This window comes from Chamaea fasciata, unplaced genomic scaffold (genome assembly GCF_029207755.1).
Source record: "Chamaea fasciata isolate MVZ Bird 193981 ecotype frontalis unplaced genomic scaffold, bChaFas1.0.hap1 SCAF_5, whole genome shotgun sequence".
Taxonomy (NCBI): Eukaryota; Metazoa; Chordata; class Aves; order Passeriformes; family Sylviidae; genus Chamaea; species Chamaea fasciata.
In genome coordinates this window covers 68,142,329-68,165,475 of record NW_027094090.1, presented here as the reverse complement: position 1 = coordinate 68,165,475, position 23,147 = coordinate 68,142,329, and the positions used below count along the sequence as shown (strand labels likewise).

At 42.2% G+C, this 23,147-nt stretch overlaps 1 protein-coding gene across 3 annotated transcripts in view; it reads right to left on the bottom strand.

Moving 5' to 3' along the window:
* Positions 1-23,147, bottom strand: part of LRP6 (LDL receptor related protein 6) — a 103,484-nt gene that overhangs the window by 52,057 nt on the left and 28,280 nt on the right. For all 3 annotated transcript variants that reach the window (XM_066184311.1, XM_066184312.1, XM_066184313.1), the window contains 2 exons: positions 9,128-9,325; positions 550-746 (listed from right to left, as the gene is read on the bottom strand). In XM_066184311.1, coding sequence (XP_066040408.1) covers positions 550-746; positions 9,128-9,325 — 395 coding nt within the window. The remainder of the gene's footprint in view (positions 1-549; positions 747-9,127; positions 9,326-23,147) is intronic.

The window sequence follows — 23,147 nt, the reverse complement described above, 5'->3', positions numbered from 1 at the left end:
ACGGATGTTGAATGTTTTCCCTTCTTGGGAAAGTAGCACTTAAGCTCTAAACAAAAACTTTGTTTCGGCTCTGCTCCTCTCATTTTTACAAACTCCTCAGCATACTGGTGCTGAATGTATAGATAAAAACAAAATGCAAACAGTAAATTAACACAACGGTTAAGACAGTGGTTGCTACACAGAGCTAGTCCTGCTTAACACACTGCCAAGCTACCGCTTCGAAAAATAAAAATACTGTGCTGCCTGAAGTTATGGTACAGGAAACAGGAAATTACAACAACAGCATAAATGTGTCAGGCAGAAAAAAAGTAAGAGATGGGAGGTTTTCTTGCACTTAAAAATCCCTGTAAAAAAAAAAAAAAAAAAGTAGAGAATATCTGGTTTCCCTTTGGGTCTTTTGCTATTCTCTGCACTGGAAAAATTGCATCATGACGTGGGTGAAGCCACCCAGCAGCATACAGAAAGACTAATTAAGATTTTTGCTAATCAGTTCCAGCTTGCAATTAAAAAAAAAAAAAAAAAAAAAAAAAAGACAGCAAGACAGCTTACCATTTGGCTGCCTCTTCTGGCTGAAGGCATGGATATCCATGGGAGAGAAGATGTTGGAATGTATTTCACGCAGGTCCTCCCCGGAGTACTTGCTGCAGGCCAAGATGGAATGTGTGTTCCAGTCAGTCCAGTACAACGTGTCCCCAAACAGTGTCAGAGCAAAGGGATGTGGAAGGGAGCCTTTAACCACTGCTTGCCTAATAGAGCACAGGGAGAAAATGAATGCTCAGACACAGTTCATGCAACAGTCTTGCCTGAACACGGCTTCTGTGAAAAAGAAGTTTGGGTACTGTCCATCAGAACTTTGTATTTATTTATTTTTGGGAAATAAATACCCTGCCCCCCACACTTTGGGGAATGATATGAAGGAACAACACAGGAATACTATTTTCAGGTTGCCTACTAATGCTGAGAAGCCCAAGAGATGCCAACTGAAATCCTTAGATCTGTTGTTACTTCTTTATTTCCTGAACAGTCCACACCTGCAGGGCTCCCTGCCACCCCATGGAAGGGGGTAACGCCAGCTGATTTTACGTGAGTGCGACTGCTACCTGCTGACATACCACGCCCACCAATTCCAGCCTCAACAGATTTCAGACTGAGACAAACTGGTCAATTAGCTCTCCCATCCACCTCTTCCAGTTTTGGTCTTTTGAACCACCAAAATAAAGAAATCCCTGAAGTTACTTTCATCGTTATGATAATTATTAAGCTATTGTTTTTACTATAAGCAGCGCCATTAAACAGAGTTCTAGCGATTTTCTGCCATGGCAATGGTATAATTTCTGAGCAAACTGGGTCACTGCCTCTCTCCAGGTTCACAAACAAAATTAAAGAGAATACCCATATATTTTATGTATATATACAAAGACATGCTCATTAGCCATCACAAATATGCAGCACAAACGTCACCGAAGACAGTTTTTCCAGGTTCTTGCGATGTGGAGACTAATTATCTGCACCTAAGATCCTCAGAGCTGGAATTAAGTAGCTCGATTCTTGTTTTTATTTTATTCAGAATCACGGAAAAATTTAAGACGGAGAGGACTACAGAGGTCATCTGGACCAACACCCTGCTCAAAGCAGGACCACACAAGTACCATTTACACGAGTGCCTCTTCTTAACTCCTTTCTTCTTAACTGCCTGAGTGTGTTCCCACGTGGGCAAGGTCCTTCTGAACAGTGGGCATCACCATTCCTTTCCTGAACTGGAAGCATAAGGGATTGACACAGAGCCCTGCTACTCCTTCAGAATAAGGCTCACGATGAACATCGGCCTCCCAATTTTCTTCTTGCAGGGAAGACAGTAATTATCCATACATTCACTCAGAAAACAGCCCCACATCATAGGCATCACTTCTGGAAAAAAGCCTAACTGAAGTGGTTTAACAGATGACAAAAATACTCTTGTTTTCCAAATATCTGCTGTTAAAAAATAACAGGAGAATATATTGAAGCAAGAAGCTTGAAGATGCCTTCTGCCGATGACTGTGAGTACAAAGAGTCATTACTACAGTCATTACTGTTCTTTCACCTTAGCTTCTGGAAAAAGACAGATTATCTTTAAAGCTTCTATTTATTTTTTTTTTCTACTTAAGAGAAAAAGATACAGATTCCCTTGCTTGTCGCTCTAGTGTTCCAATTCTACACCAAATGAAATCTTCTATTTCTTGGTACCTTGCACTCAAAAGTAGGACATACCTTTTCTTATCTCTGTCTGGAGTCAAGTATATATTTGCTTCTAATTAAATGCACCAACTAAGCATCTCACAAAAGACCATTGTAATGTACTTTAAAGCCGAAACCTGCCAGCCAAACAGCGAAGCCAGAATGACACAACACATTCTGGTACCATACCAACTATAAAGTATATTCTAAATCTGCAAACATTTTAACCAACCCTACCCCCAACCCCTAAATATCTTCAGATTTGAATTTTAGTTTAGAGCAGGCTTGGAGACTAAGTCTTTATGTATGACAGACCGTGCGACATTTGAGAAATTCTGTTCTACGAAACAGAAGCAATGAAAGTCCAAAACTCTCACTATAACCAAACCTGAACTGAAGACAGCATTCCCACAACAAGAGAAGCCACGTTTTTATGAAGCATTCTGACTATCTTACTTTAAAACAACACCAACCAACCAAAAAAACGAAACAAAACAAAACCAAAAAAACCAGCCCAACAGAGAGGGGGTAGTAGTGGGAATAAATCTTTGAGTACAATAGCTGCTTTTAGACATGCCTAACTTTCAGACAACCATCTATTCACATGACAATGCATCAGGTGAACTGTGACCCTTATTTAAACCAGCCCTTATCTGGAGAGACTCAGGGGCCCTTCATCTGACTGCGCTGTCAGTCACAGCCTGGAAGCAATTACTCCTCAACTCACATCATTTCTCTCAGCAGATAGAAGGCTGCAATGCGCGAAGATGGCTTTGGGCCCAAACACAAATGTGTATTTCTTGCATCTCATTAAGATCAGTATTACCAGTAACACGAACTCTGTAATCTTTGTTTCCAGTAAGCCATTACAAGGTGATAGCTCACTTCCAACCAGCAAAACCAGCCTGGCTTTTTTTTCCCCCCCCTTGGAACATCCTCCACAGGCCACACTTGCAGCCCTGCTGAACACATGATGTGCCAGCACAGGACAGCCTTGAGCTGAGCTCAGTGAGTCTCCACACCCTAAGGAGGAGCAGGAGGAAGGGGCTGGAGAGCCCAGCTATTAACAAACAGGAAAAGGAAGAAGAGAGGGAGCAAGAAACGACCTTCTGATCGATCACTAGGAACTGCAGAGCTCTGCTTTTGGCAAGTGAGACGAGCGGTCCTGACTTCTGCCTTGACCCATTCTTTATTAAATACACCCAGGGGGATGAAGGTGACCAGAGTGTCACCTGGAGCACTCAGCTGCTGCACGGAGCTGGTGGGAGAGGTGCCTCCCACCTCCAGGGTGGTTCACAAGCACCCACACAAGGCTGGGGAGCAGAGAGGTGTCCACACTCCGGGCCCTGATCTGGGGATGTGACAGCTCCTTGGTGGCAACTACACGGTCAGCCCAGGCTTCACTGGGACAGGGACAAGGGATATGGGACTGGGACAAGGGATAACAGCAAAAGGCACTCCACCCTGTCATCCTTCTCCAAGCTCCTCGGTTCCTTCAGACTGCTGCACTTGTATCATCAGTCTGCTTAGACAGAGACACCGGAGACAATGGGGAAGAGAGCTGGGGATAAGGAGTAATGTTATTCATTCAGGAGACACCTCCAGGGCTTCAGCAAGATGCAAATTGGCTCTCTATTAGATGGTATTAAGCACACACTAACTTTAATAATCCTCCCTGCACCAGGCTTGTAATCACACAAATTTGCCTTAAAAATCTGGATGGTGATTGACATTTAAAAGGCCACCACCTCTGCTGGCCTGGCTGGAAAGGAAATGCAAAAAGGGACAGCAGAGAAGGAAGGTGAGAAGAGAAATGGAGAGAGAAAACAAGCAGTTTCCACAGAAATTAAGTTCATTCTGCGTTGAATGTCACGATTTCCCAAATACAACTATTTATCATCACAGTAATCAGAGATGCCATTACAATAAATTCTTGCTACGATAGAGTTTTCTGTAGTCTGGGGAAAATACAGATCCAAGTTAAATATATTCACCTTTGTTCTATTCTTATTCTGTTAAAAGAGTCCTGTGAAACACTTTGTGAAGATAAAGGAAACAAACAATAAACAAGTTAAAGCAGGAATTACAAAAGGGACTACCAAACTGTGAAAGAGAATAGATACATGAAACTTCATAGACAGTCTATCCACTTTTATATTAACAATGACTAAAAAGCTCTTGCTTCAGGATAGTATGCATTTCAGACAAAGACTAAACTCACTTGAAATAAAAATTAACAGCAAAATGACCAAGAAACCATTAAATTCATCTTTTATTATAACCAGCATTTCCTCAGTCTGCCTTCATTCCTTTTTCAACTAACACTTGCATTCAAAGCTACGTTACAGCGATGACATTTAAAAACTCAGATCACCAAAAGAAAGCCACCAATAATCAAGATAATTTAAATTTAAAATATCATAAGAACTACTATTTTCCCTCCTAAAACATTAAGAGATGTTTTATATCCAAGCATAACAGCATCTCTCCATAAAAGTAAAGAAGTAAACGCTTTCCACGAACCAAAAGCCTTTTATCCTTGCTGCATTACAGTTTTCTAGTCTCAAGACCTGATCAGAACACCTGCAGAAAACCTGGGGTAGTTTAGATGTTCTGGCCTGTTATGTCTCTAAACCATTAACATTCCAGCTTCACAGTAGCTAAACTCCTTTCAGGTGACCCCTGAGGCTGCCTGTGTTCAGTCTCCAGGGCAGGGTGCAAACATTTTTGACATTTGTGTTTCACTCCATTTCTCCAGCGTCCCCATGGGGGATTCCTTACCTATTACTATCTCCCAGGCTATCAGAAAGGGGGGGAAAAAAAAAAATCTGCTTTTAGTGCTCATCATACTAAGGAAAGCATATAAGAGGTTTGCACAAAGGAAATTAAAGTATTTTAAACAAAATCTTTTTTCCCATCTGTGGAATGCTTAATGGTTTGAGTATGAAGAAAATTGCAGGAATTACACATCTTCAGCTTGTGACAGCTGGGAAGGTTAGGAAGTGGCCAAAAGCACGCAGAGCAGGGATCAGATGAAGCAGGATCAAAGATTAATACACACCCATAAAACACCACACTAAGGATGTCACAAGGAGGGCAGGGAGCTCTGCTTCCCTCAGCTCACAGGATCTCCTCTCCTGCCAACCTAACAAAAACATTTGCAAAGCAAACTCAGAAAACTAAGCTGCATTTTTATCGTGAATGCTTGTCCAAATACTCCTATCAGAAGACAAGCCTGCTTTTAAATACCTGAGAAAGTAAGCAAGAAACATGATTTGTGGGATATAATCTCTCTTTTCAGACCGAAGTGCTTTTGTCTTTTGCCACTTCTTTAAGCCAGAATTGCCACGTGCTTCCAGAAATAATATACAACAAACAGGTCTGGCCATGACATTTCAAATCCCACCTGCAATGGAAGTCTGAAAAAGTCAACCAGAAACCAAATCATGGTTGAGAAATGAAGTCATCCTGTGGGTCATTTTTCAGGCAAACAGATGTTCGGAAGCTCCACTTTTCCAGCTTTTTTTTTTTTTTTTCAGAAGCACCTTGGGGAAGAACCAAGAAATCCACCCTAGCTCTATGTCCAAATCATCTAATTGATTCTGTTTGTGCAGGACTCTCTAGAAGTTTTAATTAGGGCACTATTTGGCTTCTGCACCGGCCTGTGTTGGTGAGGTATTGAAACAGGCTTCTCACCACTGACTGGCTCCTCTTCATTGCTTGAAGGTGTTCAGCAATTTTATCTCCCAGAAATAGACAGAGAGATATAAACAGAACATGAGATTTTATACTTGGTACATAATGCCACGTACCGTACACATTATAGGCAAATAAGGAAGAAAAATCTCTTCTAAATGCAGGGATACAGTATTTTTAGTGTTTCAACCCATCTGCAACTAATCATCTGGCAGACAGACACGAGCAGATGCTTGAAAAGAGAAACCAGAAAAATCAATGCTCAAACTTAAGACATTCACCTCTCACAAGAGCTCCCCAGCTTTCTGACAGTTGCCGAAAGTATGTTTTCTTACAGTGGCCTCAAAAACCATCTCATTAGCACAAACACTTCCTGGGGGACCTTGTAAGTGCATTTCCCTTCAGCCAGTAACGTGTTAACTTATTAATTAGAACTGCTGCTGCAGGGTTGAGGAAGAGGAAATTAATTCAAGAACTGCTTTAGCAGGCCAACCTATCTTGGGGACTCTACTCACAGGAGAGCTGTCTGCATTTCAGTTTTGTTTAATTAGTCCCACAAAAAGCAACTGTGCTCTCTGATAAGAGCAGGGCAAGAGCTGCAAAAAAAAAAAAAACAAACCAAAACCATCTCTTCTGTGCATCAATTTAGTTCTTTAATTATTGCGTTCTGACATGAAAAAACTGCTCGTTCCTTTCTCTCACTGGCAAATCAAGGGCATTAGTCATCAAGTTCTTTGCTCTTCGTCTTTATTCTAATGAGCCCAGCACCGGAGCAGCTAGGGCTAGTAAATCCCAGGGCTAGCAGGTAATGATCCATCATCATCCCTGTAAAATTTGCTACAGAGGTTTTCTCACGAATTTCTGGCTCTACCGTATTTTTAACTGAGCACTGCTGCCAGAGCTGGCGTGCTGCACGCTGGTTTTAGTGGCTCACTGCGACCCCAGTCCTATTGGAAGAGGTGACAAAAACTCCACCAAACCCCAATAATCAGGGCTTATAATTTGTTTCTCTCTCAGCATATTCAAAGAAAACAAAAACAAAAAAAACCCCAAACAACAACAACCAAAACCAAACCGCAAAAAAACCAACACAAACCACCAAAAAAACCCACAACGCTTTCCAAAAGGTCACAGCAAAAAAATACCACCCCAAAAAACCCCACTGTAGAGCAGCCTAACTTCTGCAGGTTTTGTCGGGTTTTTTTTTCCCCTTATGATGTAATTGCAAAGAATAAAAAATGAAACCAAAATGCCTGGATACAGATGTTGACGGGTTTTGAATCTTCAAAACTTTCTCACATGCCTAGGGAAAAACAGGTGCTGTTAGAATTGGTTTGTGCCTCTGAGTGCTTAAGGGAAGTCATATGTGCTTTCCTTTCTAAGGATGACTTCCCTTTCTGACCCTCAAATACTAATATATTAGCAATTAGCATATTAATATAATAATATAATAGCAATATTAGCACATTGCCACAACATCTTCCTGATACTGAAACGTATCAATCTGAAAAATAAACCCCACTTAAAGCCTTTGACTCCTTTGGGGTTTTGTGGCTGTGTAAGAAAGAATTAGTAGATCTAAAAATCTAAATGACTCGTCTATACAGATCTTTATTAGAGGCTGAACTAATTCTGGAGAATTTACTGTGGAATGAGGTAACTACTGGGACTCAGGTGGCTTCACTTCTGTGCCATGAGGCAGCTTTTGGACACAGCCCTGTGCACACAGACAAGGCTGCTCAGCCCCTTGCACCAAGAATATTCAGCACCTCCAGAGCCTCATTCCCCAGGTGAACCAATGGCAGACCAGGGAATGAACACCATGAAAATAAAAACAGGATACCAAACCCAAGGATATTTACACCACTGCGTAACAGATCACCAGCAAAGAAGTCAGAAGCAAAACAAGATGGAAAAAGCAGAAGGGCCAGCAGGAAACAGTGAGGTAGCTCTGGAAAAAGAAAGGCTGGAATCACCAGATAAAAAAAAAATACTCAGATTGCTACTGTATATGATAATTTCTATCCTTTTCTCCCCATTACTTGAAAACTTACGTGACAGTCTTCTTTTTTGAAAGAGTCTCGATTAAATATTTCTCCCTTTTAGGTCCTAAGTTTTCTCTCTCTTGAAACAAAGAGCAAATGAAGGACTACCTCAAAATAGATATCCACAGTTTTGAATGAACCAAGCTAGTCACATCCAAAGACACAAATTTAAAACTGCATCCGACTCCAGGTACTTGCCATGAACAAACACCATTACAAACATACTGCATGGCCCTGTGATCACTTAAAAGTGATCACTTTCAAACCAACATTACAAAGACGTTGCGGAGTTCAAAATAAATATCACAGGAAGACAGTGGACATGTTTCATGCGTGTTGCCTGTGGTGCTACTTGCCAGTCTGCACAAAACAATGATCTTATCAAGAGAATTAATTTATGTCAAATTAACATTTGTGGTGAAGGGTGAGCAAGTAAGTCCCTAAGAGGCCGGAACAAAGAGCATAAGAAAGGTTATTTCATGCCCAGCTAAACTAGCAGACGTCACAAAAATTTGCAAAGAACAACCTCCCAAAAAATCATCTCTCCATATGCCAACCTTGGGGACAAGCTAACTGTGATTTGTGTATGCAAGCAGGACTTGTCACAGCTCATCTAATGAAAAGAGTCATCCCCCAACATCTGTGAGACAAATGCACGTACACAGGGTACCAGTTATATCCTTAATTAAGAAGTAGCCGTGACTGGATCAAAAAGAATCGCTTCATTGCTATTAAACTGTTCAAGGAAAGCAGTCATTTTAACATATCTCTCCTGTAAGGACTGTTTTCCTCTCATTTCCCAGCCCCTAGGATTAGTGAAACTGAAATCCTAATGCATGACGATCTATTATCTTCTGCATTTCTGAATACTGCAGCAACACTGCACAGAAGACCTGCTGAAAAGAGACGGTTTTGCTATATAGTCTTACACAATCAAGAACGGGATTCGAGGATTTTTTTTAATGGAACTGGTTCTGAGAAAAGTCTTTGCAAGAGTTACAGGATGCCCTGAAGAGAAGCTCAAACTCCACAGTGCTGGAAAGGAGAGGATGGTGAAGGATGAAAGTTTCTGACAGCACTGGTGCGCAACACAGCTTACAATATTGCTTGGGCAGCACCTTCTAAGAAAATCCCCACATTACACAACACCTACACCAAACACTTCTTACCTGTGAGTTCCATCCAGGTTTGATTTGTGGATGAAATTGAGTTTAGCATCTGCCCAGTAGAGTTTCTGTTCCTCATAATCCAACGTGAGCCCGTTGGGCCAATAGATGTCCGTGTTAACGATCACGGAGCGGCTCGAACCATCCATCCCAGCTCGTTCTATCTTTGGCACTTCTCCCCAGTCCGTCCAGTACATGAACCTACAGGGATTTGAAAAGAGAAAAGACAAAATAAAGAAAGTGATCACGTATAAATCTACAGCTTTCAGTGAAGACAAAAGCACTCTCTGCTCTGCAGAGACAATATCTCTGGAGCTCTGCTCTACTGGGTAAGGGGCACATACCCTGGGAAACAAAGCAAAGTTTAGCTGAAGAAAAACAATTCTAAAGAGAAACCCACTACATCAGGTTATACTTCCTTACGTTTCCTTCTTTCCCTGGGTCAAGGGAGAAAGTTGGAGATATCCAACAGATCTTGACAACCATCTCAAAATCCACCATTAAACAGCAAAAGCAGATATCACAAATTGTCATAAAAGTTACAACAGCTCCTCTAATACGTGTCGGAATTTCAGGGGGCACAGAAGAAGGTGTGCAGATTTATAGCAGATATAGTTGCATGGAAGTTCAATTCAATTTATTTCCAGAGAAATTCTGAGACAAGCAGCTAAGTCAACACTTAGAAGAGGAACACTTTAGAAGCACAGCTTGCATCCAGTAACTGAGAAAAACACTGTAAAATCTTTTAAGACTGGACAAACAAGTTTTAAAACACGTAATATGTGTCCAATTTTAAAACATTATTGAAGAAGTAGTGGGGAGAGGGAAGCTACTCAGTTGCATTTAAGACCGAGGCAAAGCGAGGAAAACCACTTTCTTTTGGCTGGAGACTAGCAGGGGTTAAGAATATTTGTCCTTTTCCTGCAGGTGGTAGAAAAAGGATTTACTTTTGCGGGTTGTTAACAGAGTACATAACCAAACTGAAGCAACACAGAATATAAACAGATCAGCCAAAGCCTGTCCATGGTGCTTGCTCTGTTCTGTTGTTGCAGCTGGAACAGAGTGCTGCCCTAAATTGCTCCTCATGACATCAGCCAGCATTACCTGCTTGTATCTGGGCTCCTTAGCCTGGCTCAGCCAAAACAATCCAGACTAGGAAAGAGCTGAAGCCTTTAATGGAACTCAGATCATCACACAACCACAGCGGGTCACTGTATGGCACCCACATGTGAAGAGGCCTAGCCACCCAGCCTCCAAAGGAAAACAAATGTGCAACACAGTCAAGAGACACTTGCAGATGAAGTTATTCTTGGCAGAGATTTATTTATTTTTATTATTATTATTATTTTAAGGAGTCGGGGAATTCCATGTCGTGTCTTCCCCCTACGTTCACGTCTGCAGCATGTTGGCTTTAATGTGCAGCAATATCTGCGGACGGAAATGCAGCTGATTAACACAAACATTGTCCTATTTGATCCCAAGTGAGTCATTCTTCATGGAGCAACACGTTTATCTTAACACAGAGCACAAAAATATCTGAAAGGACGCGTGAGATTTCTGCAGGCATAAACAAGTGCCTCAGATGAAGTGGTTTTTCATCAGGAAGAAGGACAAACCCCAAATAATTTCCAGATAGGCAGGACAGTAGCAAGGCACCTGGTCAAGCCATGCAGGAAGAATTCACACTTGAAAAAAGAAATGTTAAAAAAAAGGGTCAGGCAGCATTTCACCAGTGAGCATGTGAGAAAGAAGAGAGAAAAAGAAAGATTTAACTTCTTTAAGATAGCCCTGCTTTGCCCCAGCTGTCAAGTCTTAGACTTCCAAATCAAGGTTAATAGGTTCCAAGGCTCTGACCAGCCTGCTGGAGTGATTTTTTGGGGCTGAAACAGCTCATTAATTGCTACACAGCCTCATATTCTTCCCTGTCTCGCTCTCACCTCTCATGCACGCTGCAATTACTCAAATAAAAACAGGTAAGGGTAGTTTGGTAAGAAAGAAAAGGCTTCCCAGACTTCACAAAACTAGCCCTGTTTCATTTGTCAGAGGAAGACACACACATACACACAGAGAACTGGCTTTAAGATTCAGGAGTATTTCCAATCAATTCCAGTGACCCCTGTGCACTTTCTTCAACAGTTTGGGGTTTTTTTCACTATCGAGTTTGTTTTCCTCCACCTAAAGCCCGTGGGTTTTAATGTCTCCATTAAAAATCTTTGGAACCAGCCATGCTCCAGCTGATGACAGCCATGCAGACAAAGGAAGGGTCATTCCCCCTCTTCCCCATCCTCTTCAAATACATTAATTATTTCAATTTTTTAAAAAAAGCTGTCACCAAATCTCATGAGATAGAGCAAAACATTAAGGGAAAAATAATGCCTTGTGCTAAATCATCTAGGTATACCTTGCAGTACAATTAAAATCCAGGAGTCTAGATTTTTAATTTTACCAGCAGACTCTGGTTGTGAGGAGCTATAAAAATTTAAAAGAAGAAAAATAACAACAAGGGTGTATTCCTTTTTATATGTGTTTGTAACTTTCAGTATGACAGTCATGTCCCCCTCCAAAGAGTTAATGAGCATCAAGTATTTGACATACATTTATAGAAGAGAGGAAGGTTCTTAAATTAAAAAAGAAAAAAATAATAGTTTGTGTTTTGTTTGCCTGCGGCCCAGAATGTTGGTTTATTTTAAAGCTTATCCCACCATTAAAAATTACGAACAAATAGAGGAAGAGTTTTGATAGCTTTTTCCTACAAACTGTTTTCTGTGCCCCTTTAAATCTAGCATTTTTTGGGTTTTGCATTCTGGTGCATGAATCCAGGCAATAGAACTTCTTCCTAAAAGGGCCCAGAAATCACTATGCACTGCATAGCTGTAACTTCACAGCTCTGATCTGACTCAGACAGAAGGTTCTGCCATAGCAAAACAAAAACCCAACCAAACAAAAAGGATGAAACAGCATGTCACAGCCCATTCTACACGATGAACAAATATAATAAAGTAACAGAGCTTTTTTTTCCAAAAAGCCCATAAAGCCTAGGCACTCTGATGGCAGAATATGCCCCAGCCAGAGAAAAAAAAAGCTCCAAATGCCAAGGTTACACGCTAGAATTTAGCGGTGACTTCCAACAGCAAGCAGAGAAGGAGAGAAATTTACTGCCAGCATCCACCAGCTTTGCAACTTTCTCACCCCCAAACCTCCACTTTCCTGAATGTTACTCAGCGGCAAGAGCAGCAGCTTAACTAGGACACCTAATTATTTGGTGAAGTCCTTCACAGTGAAGGCCCCAACTCTGCAATTAGGCTTGGTAAAGGCCCTAAGAACTCCTGAGCTCCACAGGGAGCTGCCAAACTTCAGAGCCCGCGGCAGCCCCTGCGGAGCTCATCAGCTCTGCGCCGGACCCTGTGAACCACGCGCCTGCTGCAGCTCCAGCACTGCCACGACTGGCGCTCCTCTAACCAAAAAACACAGAGCGAAACACGAGGCGCTGGAGTAGGTCAGGGAAATTACGCGCCAAGAAGTATGTCTGGTTATTGAAAAAGAGCTCTTGACTTGAGAAGAAATGTTCAGGAGTTTATATTTGAATCAAGTGACCCTTCGAGCGGTTGAACAGAGACTCCTTCTGAGGCAAGTTCACAAAGGGAGGAAAACTGCAATCCAGAAGCACCCAGCACTATTGAAAGACACAAAAACCAGATTTTCGAATAAGGAGACTAAAAGCATGACAGGAAGGTTGTAATAATCCCTGGATGTGTTTAAAAAGAGGCTGGATGTGGCACTCCATGCCATGATCTAGCTGAGGTGTTAGGGCTGGGTTGGACTCGATGATCTTGAAGGTCTCTTCCAACCTACACATCCTGTGATTCTGTAACAACAAGTTGCTCAACCAACTGCAAAAGTCAGAAAATATTTTCCGTCCTCCAGGAAAAGCAAAAAAATGTACATATAAATTAAATATGGAAATAATTCTTCATAAAAGAGAGGAAGAAATGTCCTTTGGGGATACAATCAAGATAAACATGAGAGAAAATGTGTTCTTAGCTAGCTGAGAACTGTACCCCTCTACAATAGCTTGTCTCTGTAAATAAGTGTATTGGTTGATTGAGTGGATTAGTTGAATGTAATTTTCAGAGCTGCTTCACAGTAATATCTTATGTTAATATTCAGTGCAGTCAACATCATTTTCTGTGCAAATTACCCAATCCGCAGCATTTTGGTTTCCTCTACACTACTCTTGCACACGCTAAGAGCAGCTATGTGAGGAATGGGTGTGGATTAAGCAGGGAACTGTAAACATCCTGACACACTGAATTTTTTTACTTTTTACCCTTATTTTGGGTTCAGAAGCCCACGGGTTCCAACAGAGCTGCAGTTTCCCATTTCAGGTGGGCACGGCTGGCTCTGAACCACCTGCCTTAAGCATTGCTACGTACACTGGACAAAACCAAGCCAAGATTTCTTACAAGGTTTCTGAAAACCAAGCCTTTTTTATTTCACTCTTCTGCAGGGCATCAGTGCGCCCAGTAAATGACTGAACGAGGCAGATGTGCTGAAAATGCTCGACAAGCAAGCAGCAGCGGGCCCAGCTGTGACTCTTTAACTGTCCCCACCTTGACTCCCCACCCCTTGCACCTTGGGGAGGGTGGAGGATGAGCACAACTCCGCAGGGGCTTGGATCACAGCTATGGAATTTTACAGCCCAGACCATCAGCATCAAAGCTAGACAGGGGTCTCTGTGCAGGGACTGGAACACCTGTGACAGGGACACCTCAATATGGCACCACTGCTCACACAGCAGGAACCTGGGCAGGAACGGGGGTCACTGTGGATAAATCACTGCAGCCTCCACAGCTCACTTGTCAGTCAAGTCTTTTAGCATCCCTGACAAGTGGGAGAAACCCATGTGCAAAATTCCATGTGTAAGTCTACTGCACACACACCAGGAAAAGCTCTGCTGGAACACACATTTCGTAAGGCATACAAGTATTTTGCCCAGTATACTCTGTACTGGTCCCCTCAAGATGAAGACGCTGTCCTGGTGAAAGAATTTTAATGCAGATGTCTGCATTTATCCTAGGACATCAGGCAGGATACTGATCAAGCAAAACCCATCTGTAACCAGAATGGCAATGTGAGGATTTCCACTTGGGAGCTCGTTTTACTCTCCTACTCAGACCTTATCTAGCAGGAGCAATAAAACCATCACCAGACCTTCCCTTTTCTTGGAACCAATCTCTGAAACAAGGGATAAATGCAAGCATTCCGCTTTTGGAATGAAGAAAAGCTGTGATGAAGAGACCAAAAGGTGATGCTTTGTCTTTAGCTCGGTATCAAGAATGAAGTATAAACCTAGAATGACATTTTGTAGATGGTGTTCATAAACCCTGAAAATAATGCTTTAGAAAAGCCACTGAAAGTCTTTCACAAGAAATCAACTTAGAAGCACAAACCTACATGAGATCCTCACTTCGTAACCAAAAGAAAAAACTCAGTATTCAAGCTACTTACCACGGCCTCTGTTTTCAGGTATTCCAGTTTGAAGAAAATGCTGGGCAATCTAACAAAACACGAGAGATTGTTTTTCATTTTCACCCAGACATTTCTGAGGGTCTGCAGGAAGTGAGGTTTGACTCAGCTGTCAAACCAAACGAACACTGATGCACTGCAGAGCCTCAGGTTGTCCTTTTGGCCATGGATCCCCAGGAAAAAGAGACAGATATTCATTAAAAAACAAGAAGCAGCTATCTTTTTGCTGAATGCTCACAAAGGCAGAATTTTAATTGTTTGAGCAAGTGGAAAGGTCTCTTGCTTCTTGAACTTATAAATTAACCTGTCTCCAGACACAAAAGGTCTAATGACGTGCCTTCCACAGTTAGGAAACAAAAGCCATTTTTTGGTTTCTCCTAGAGCAAGCAGGAAATACAGCTCGTCAAAACTCAGCAGCATTTGAAAAAACAGTATTTGGAACAATTTTCCCAGTTTAAACCAAAAAAAAAACAAAAACAGAGGGATACAATTTCCCCTCTCTGTTACCGATTAACAGCATCCCTAGACCCCTGCTGACTGCAAGACAGAAGCAAGATCCAAATGTTGCTTTGGAAGACTCCAGCCAGCCCCTTGCACAGGAACCACTCCAGATAGAAAACACCAGACCCTGCCAAGTTCAGACAGCAGGTAAGCCAACAGAAAACTAAAACGTGATTACTGTAACAGGAGACGGACAAAATCCGAGAAGAAAATTCCTTGCCTTCCAACCCGCCTTGGTTCTTCAGACATAACATGAAAACAGGGGAAAGAAAACCAGCAGAGTTAACCTACAATGCAAACAGGTTCTAGCCAAGACCCACTCATCCAACTCTATTCTCTGATTTAATGGAAGTTTACTCTAAGCTGGGGCCCCTGATGCAGTTCACCGTAACATCAAGTGGGTACCTGTGCTAAAACATGGAAGGGCAGGATGGCACAGCCAGGAACAAGAAAAGATTAGGTCAAAAAAAAACCAAACCAAACTATCAGAGATATGACCAGTCTACTATCGACTGAAATAAGGGAACAACGTGTTCAGCATCATGAAATCCTTTTGCAACTTTTCCTCTGTGAGGTTTCTTTTTTTATCATCCCAAGTCTTTCATCAGTAAATACCTCCTTGTTATTCAGCCCCTCTCTCAGTACACAGATACCAACCGGAGGATTTTTATGTTCTTGATTCCTGACTCCTCCAAGAAGCCCTGCAGAACTTTAATGTTCTGTCAAGCCATGCCGAATCTTACCCTCCGTATCACATTTCAGCACTCTGCTAATTCTTTTTTCATAGTTTTCATCCTATTGTTTGGTATGCAAATCACACTCACTTACATGTAACCATCATTCTTTAGGCTTTTTTTTTAAAATTCAGTTAATCTTTTTTTAAAATTCAATTAATCATGTAATCTAGGGGTTGAGTACATTTTCAGTGCAGCTCCTGTCCTTGTGATTTATCAGTTTGTTGACACAGAAACCAACGTGATGCCACTTTGATCACCCATCAGAATCACTAAGTCATTTATTCTCCTATAGGGAAGTGGCACACACCAAATCATCTTTTCATACCACAAAATTACATAAACTGTGGCCTTGTTGTTAACCAAAAGCTACATGATACTCATTACAAAACAAACTACAAAAAAAATGGGGTGGGAGGAAGAGGAGAGATTTCTCTATAGAAGGCAAGGAAGCTAGAAATAAAGGGCCACATTGTAATTAATGCATAATGAGACAGGTTCCATTACATAAGATTTGGTTAGAGACCTAATTCTGGAGATACAAACCTAGGCAGACTTGGCTTTTACTGAGAAGAAACTACTTTTGCCCAGAGCACTTAGAAAGGTCCACGAAATGTGGTCTGAATACTGGCCAAAGGCTTCGCACTCAGATGGAGCAAACACCATTTCATTTTTATACTGAAAACATTATTATTAAATAACTGACAGGTCTGAGACTTCACTCGAGCTTCTTCTAGGTTAGATTTTGCCATAAAGGAAGTAAGAATGCTTCTGCTTTCCCATTCCTGCTGTTAACAGCTAAATATTAAGTACTTGGATTCAATTTTTATGGAAAAAGTGGCTATGCATTCCACAGCAACCATTATGCACCTGGAATTCTGAAATTAAGAATCAATTAACACAGCTTTAAACCCAGGTCATTAGCTTTGCTCCCTACAGGCTTCTTTTGCAGGTCACTCACCTGCTCTTCGAGCAAGAGCCACCATTAACCACACACTTGCATATGAATTTCTTCCAGCACAGAGAGACATCAAAAGTGGGGAAAAACTTCCAAATCCTTGCCCTAGTACAGGTCTCATTCACAAGACATCTCCTAACAAGGCACACAAACACTGCCCACCAAACATTACGCTAAGGGAAAAAACACAAGTGTGTTTCCAGTCACTCAAGTATAAAACTCACTCTAGTTAAAACCTTTCACCTCAAACCTGAATTGCTCAGCAGAAAAAAAAAAAAAAAAAAAAGTGCTGATAATCTGCCATCAGCTCATGGAATTTAAAAAAAAATTATGCTAAATGCTGTTAAAAAGGTTTTTACAAACAAACAGAGAAATGTTCTTCCCTGTTTTCCTAAGAGCATCTGCAGGGGGAGAAAAAAAGGATTACATTTTGAGCAATTTAATTAGATAAAAGAGCAAGTTTTGAAACTCAGCTGCTTCTTGGCGGGGCAACTGAGAAATGGACATTACAGAAATGATGTCATGATATACTAAAAACCTTAAGGAGGGGAAGTTTACATTTATTTAGTAACAGTGTGGGGAATTACTGCATGCATAAGTGGCCTCTACAAATTGCCCATCTTGAGTAAAATCAGAGATTATCAACATCAGCAAAACTCCCAGTTTTCTCTGCAGAACAAAAGGCACAAGAGAAAGGAAAGAGTTGGGAAAATTAAACTTAAGCACAGGAAAACCCAATATGCACAAGGTGGGGGAAAATTTCTTGCTGCCCTGAATCAGTGGGAGAAATCTGCTTGCAGAAATTGAGAAGCACTGAAGGAGACCAGGCATTAACCCTGTTTGAACAGGCTGCAAGAAGGGAGTTCTAACAGTGCTTCTTTTACTGTGCTTCTTATAGGCCCTGTACTCTTTTAAAGGAAAAAGGAAAAAAAAAAAACACACCTATCAAGCTACAGCTCACTCAAAAGAAAAACTAGTGCCTGTTACGTTTGTGGTTTTAGTAATTTTGTGGGTACAGAGCACAGTGATGGGTAATTCGTTTTGTAAGAATAATACGTGTTCACAGCAATTTACCCTTTGGAACAGCCCATTGGAGACACCACCACCACTGGTCACCATCAAAGGGGAAGGGGAACAGCCACCTTCCCACGTACTGCAGGGTTTAAGCCAACAGAATCCAAGGAAAGACATTTCTGTTTGTATGCGGGCAGTCCTTGCTGCAAACTGATTTTTTAGTTTTCATTTCATGTTCTGTGAAAAGCTGGCGCTGCTGACGACCTTGTGTTAAAAACATCTTGATAGAACCCCCCCCAGAAGAACCACACTTCACCAGCAGGCGAGAGCGAAGCAGAAGAAACGCCAGCGTGATGATCAGTACTTTAATTCACAGAGAACTTGCGTTTCCCGACATGTAAACTCATGTCACATTCTGACCTGGAGTCTTTACGCTAGGCAAGATCAACTGTTCTCCAAAGTACAAGTGTATGCACCCAGGGGTGCAAACTGACTGAACAAATGCTCCATCTATCTGCCACCAATCCAAGTCCACCAAGCAACCACGAAGCATTAGTATTGTTTCACTGAAGAGGACAAAGTACTTGTACTCCAGAATTCTTACAGTCACAGTCCTCAGGGTGAAAAGGATTCGGGTCAAAAAACAGCTTCAGTGGCAGCACTGAGCATCACTAGAGAAAGCTTGAGATTTGTGACCAAGCCACACACAACTTACAGGTTTTGCTGTGTATTTTTTCTGTCCCAGTGCAAGGCATGGTTAATATATCTGCGTTCTGGGTTTTCCTTTAAGCTTACATCTTCCGTGGAAATGTGTAACACGCTCAACCCAACCCCTCAAAGTTTTGCATCAGTGCTTGCAGAAAAACATAAATAAAATTCACGTGATGTGTGCATATGTATGTTCTCCTCCTCAGGGGCTGAGTTTGTCCACCAGTGATCAAATCCAATCCAATCCCAAGTGCAACAACTTCTGAAAACTGATTGCATACACTTCCAAAAAAATTGTTTTATGCTCTACATTTTATTTACTCCTTTCATATCAGGTCCCCATTTAGTCTGTCCATTCCATGGTCTGCTTCAGATAATACTTTCCTTTGTTATAAGTCAGGAACAGTAATCCCTTCATGGTTGTTATCCAATTTTACCAAAGGCCTTAATCTGCTTTATTGACAATTACTCTTTAACTATTCTTCTCAATTGCAACTTCTCTGTGAACTGAATTGCAATAAAATGGATCTCCAGTTCTGCAAGTGAACAAAAAAGCCTCAAAAAACCCAAACAAATCAACAAACAACCCAGAGTTTGGGATTACTACCGAGGACAAAAATACGTCTGGAAAATTAATTATATTAAGCAATTCAAATAGAGTAATTCTAATAATATACAGAAGTGGTGGCAACAGTAAGAATTTCCCCCACGTGTGTAAGAAATACAGATTATTAAAATCAAAGAAAACAGGCACTGTAGCTTTTCTGCAGCATGAGGAAAGAAAATTGACTTACCAACAGCGGTAGGTACCTCCTAAAAGCTTCTTCTAATCAACTCCCTTCCCACACCAGGAACAATTCCAATCCCTAAGTCACAACTCAGACATTTGAAGAAAGGGGGTGGGGGTTATCAAGGTACTTTTCCCACCTCAAGTCTAATTGACTCATTTCTACAGGATCAATTGAGCAAGCTGACATAATTACTTGCTTGAGAAAGGGCTTCTCCAGCGCAGCAAGAATTCATTCTGTAAACAAGCCCTTTTCTAGGGTAGTATTCAATGCCATGCTCTGCACTCTGGCAAGTTAAGAAGTTGAAATTCCAAGTAATACATAAAATTACAGGGTTGTACATCCTGATGACTTTATTATCCCCTTAAGATTTTCGGTATAAAAATCTTCTCTACTCAGAGCTCTTCAGTGCTCTTCTCTACTGGGCTGCGATGCCTAAAAGGAGATTTTCCAAAGCAAATTCAGACACCAGTGCATAACAACCATAAGGACTCCTATGAAAAGGGGATGGGGAGACTCCACACCCTCTCTGGTCAATCTGTTCAGTGCCTGGTCACTGCCCAGGGAAGAAGTTCTGCCTCACGTCCAGGTGGAACCTCCTGGGTCTCAGTTCCTGCCCGTTCCTCTGGTGCCATTGCTGGGCCCCACGGAGCAGAGCCTGGGCCCTGCTCTGAGCCCTCCCTGCTCACAGGGACACACAGGGATGAGGGACCCTCTCAGCTGGACAGCCCCAGCTCCCTGTGTCTTTCCTCGCCAGGGAGATGCTCCAGGCCCTTCCTCATCTCCATCGCCTCCACTGGCCCCGCTCCAGGAGCTCCGTGTCCCTCCTGTGCTGATGATCCCAGACCTGGACACGGCTCTCCAGATGTGTCCCACAGGGCTAAGCAGAGGGGCAGGATCACTCCCTGAGCTGCTGGCACTGCTCTTCCTGATCCATCCCAGGGTTCCACCGGCCTTCTTGTCCCCCAGGGCACTGCAGGCTCAGGGACATCTCCCTCTCCACCAGGTCCTTCCCCACAGAGCTGCTCTCCAGCAGATCAGCCCCCAGCCTGTGCTGGTGCTTGGGGTTGCTCCTGCCCAAGGTGCAGGACCTGCATTTGCTCCCGTCGAATGTCAGATGTCCCATTACATCCTAATGAGAGGTTACTGTGTGGGGTTTTTTTGTTCTTTTCAAAGGCAAAGAGTCATCAATCCAAACTGATGTCACTGAGGCAGTCACACCAGGATTAAGGGAAGTCACCAACTTCTGTATTTAAGCAGGGCCATCACCTCCTCTGTAGGTGTCTCCTTCTAGAGAGATATGAAACTTCTGTCAAAGCAGAGACGAGGGTCTTCTTTTTCAACACAAAACCCAAGCAAACTTTTCCTAGATTTCATTTAAATACAGTTCACACAAAGAGACAGTTACTAGAAAATGGAGTACCAGAGATCTGGGTATTGCTTTTCCTGTTGCGCATCCTCCTGCAACGAACTGGATGTTGACTAATGGGCAAAACCTCTGAAAACAAACAGAAAAAGACCACAGCAACTTTCTCTGCGAGCAATGGAATGAAGAAAACTTGACCATCTAGGAAGAGGCACATCCAGCCAGATTCCTTGAAGTTTAATGAAAACAAAGGCACTGAATGAAGCGTGCCCAGCAGGTGCAGCACTTGGAGCAGGGTCCGTCCCGTGAGGGTGCACTGTCACAAACATGCAGTACGCCACTGGGAGACGAAGCTGGAGCCCACCTTGACCAAAACTGAGCAACAAATTGCAAAGGCCGAATTGGGAGTAACGTGGGTACCTGCAGTATTCACACCTGCATCACAAATTAGCTACCAATGGTGCTTTTATCCCTGTTTTTAGGCTACTGTCAGCTCCCAGATCCATCAGGTTTTCGTAGGCATGTGCTCAGCGTTAGTTTAACATAACCCAATCTCATACACTCAGTGTGAAGAGCTGAGAACACTGCTTTTCTCAGCCGCACAAACCTCAGATGGATAAATCTGTAACCTCAGAGGAGCTAATTAAGAGCACCATGAAGTTGCGCAGCAACCCTTCCCTTTGCGCTCTTGCATGTGACTCAGGGTCAGGAGCGAAAACTGCCATCGATCACCAGCTAACAACTTCTGGCTTTTAACCACATTGGCAGAGGCAGCAAGAGGCTCTAGATATCCATGAAGGAAATTTGTGGAAAGCCGGACAGCCAGCACAGTTCTTGATGAAACTTCTTGGACAGAGCAACATTTGTAGCACCTCTCATGGGAATGGCTAGCTGCTCCGGTTTTGAGCTGTGCATATTTAAGACAAAATTATCAGAGAAAACAGGTATTAGTTTGCAGAATAACCTGCCACTAACTGTGCCACCCCACCACAGTAGTATCCAATCCCCACACCACTAAGCAGCTGAAACATTTAGTTAACAGCTGTTTGGACAGCACGGGAGTGGTACATGAGGCCCATGAGCAATTTATTTTGGTAGTAACAGTGATTCTACACCTTTTCTGTTCATCCAATCCCACCTGTAGAAGCAAGAATACATGCTGTGCTGGAAGCTGATGGAGCAAGAACGTCTACCAAATGATAAAAAGGGTCTGTGAAAAACTGTGAGTTTCTTCTTTTGCACCTGCTCATATATTTGAAGACAATACAACTTTCACAAAGTAAGCTGCTTACTGCTGAGACAAAAGATGAACGAATCACAGGGTGAATTAGAAGGCTGCTGTGGCAATTCAACGACATTGCTTTTGACAGGTAATAAAGATATTTCTGCATTTCACAGCCTGGACTTTGACAAGTCAGCAAGAAAATCAGACCTTTAAATAGGGATGCCATATAACTTGAAAAGTGTCTTAAAGTCTGCAATAATCTTAGAGAAAAACCACCAGCGAGCAAAAATTAGAAAACTGATAAGGCAGCTTAGTACCTATTAAAAAAAACGATTGCCTGTGAGAACAGCAAACAGATAAACAGCAATCCTGTATGTCAACCGGATTACACAATGGAAGTATCCAGGTCAATAAGCACAGGAAGCTAAAACTTCTGACAAGGGGAAGAGGCTCCATCTCTCTTCAGCTGCTCTGTTTCTGTCTCATGAAAAAAAGACCTCAAACCTGTATTTTTATCACCCTCTTGCCTTCTAGGGTCTACAAGACAGGTCTTAAAATTGTGGTGAGCCTGACAAGCCTTGATCCTACCTTCCATCTAAGCAATACACAGCGTAGGACAAACCACAGAGACAGAATGAGGAAGAGCTGACAAAGGAATAAAGACTGGGGATGTGGAAAGGGGCGGCATGTTTTTTTGGAAGTAGGCATTTCACTGCCATCTAAGCCTTGCTCAGTTATCACTGCAGCGGAACAGCATGTGACAATAACATTTAAAACAGAAATATCTCTGCGGATAGAAACATCTAAGAACAGGAGGATCACAATGCTGCCAGAGCTGAAAATCCTCAGCCACCTTACCAAGCTACCCACTGTGGAATGACTGCAATAGGACAGGAAACTCCAGGCTCCGACCATGCGACCCAGGATGTCAGCCTTATGGAAAGCTGCCAGAACAACTGCTTCCACCAAAACCGGCAATTTTGATGAATCGGCACTTCAACTAAAATAAATGGTCAGATAATTCTACACCAACTTCAATTAACTGAAAATCCTTTAATGAAAGTGTTAGCTCTTCCTTCACCTTTTAATGCAGTTTATATGATTTCTCTCTTCAAATTAAGAAGACGGGTCAGCACCTCTGTTTCTTTATATACATTCCAGCAGCACATCAGCACCATGGCTTTTACAGTCAGAAGGACAATG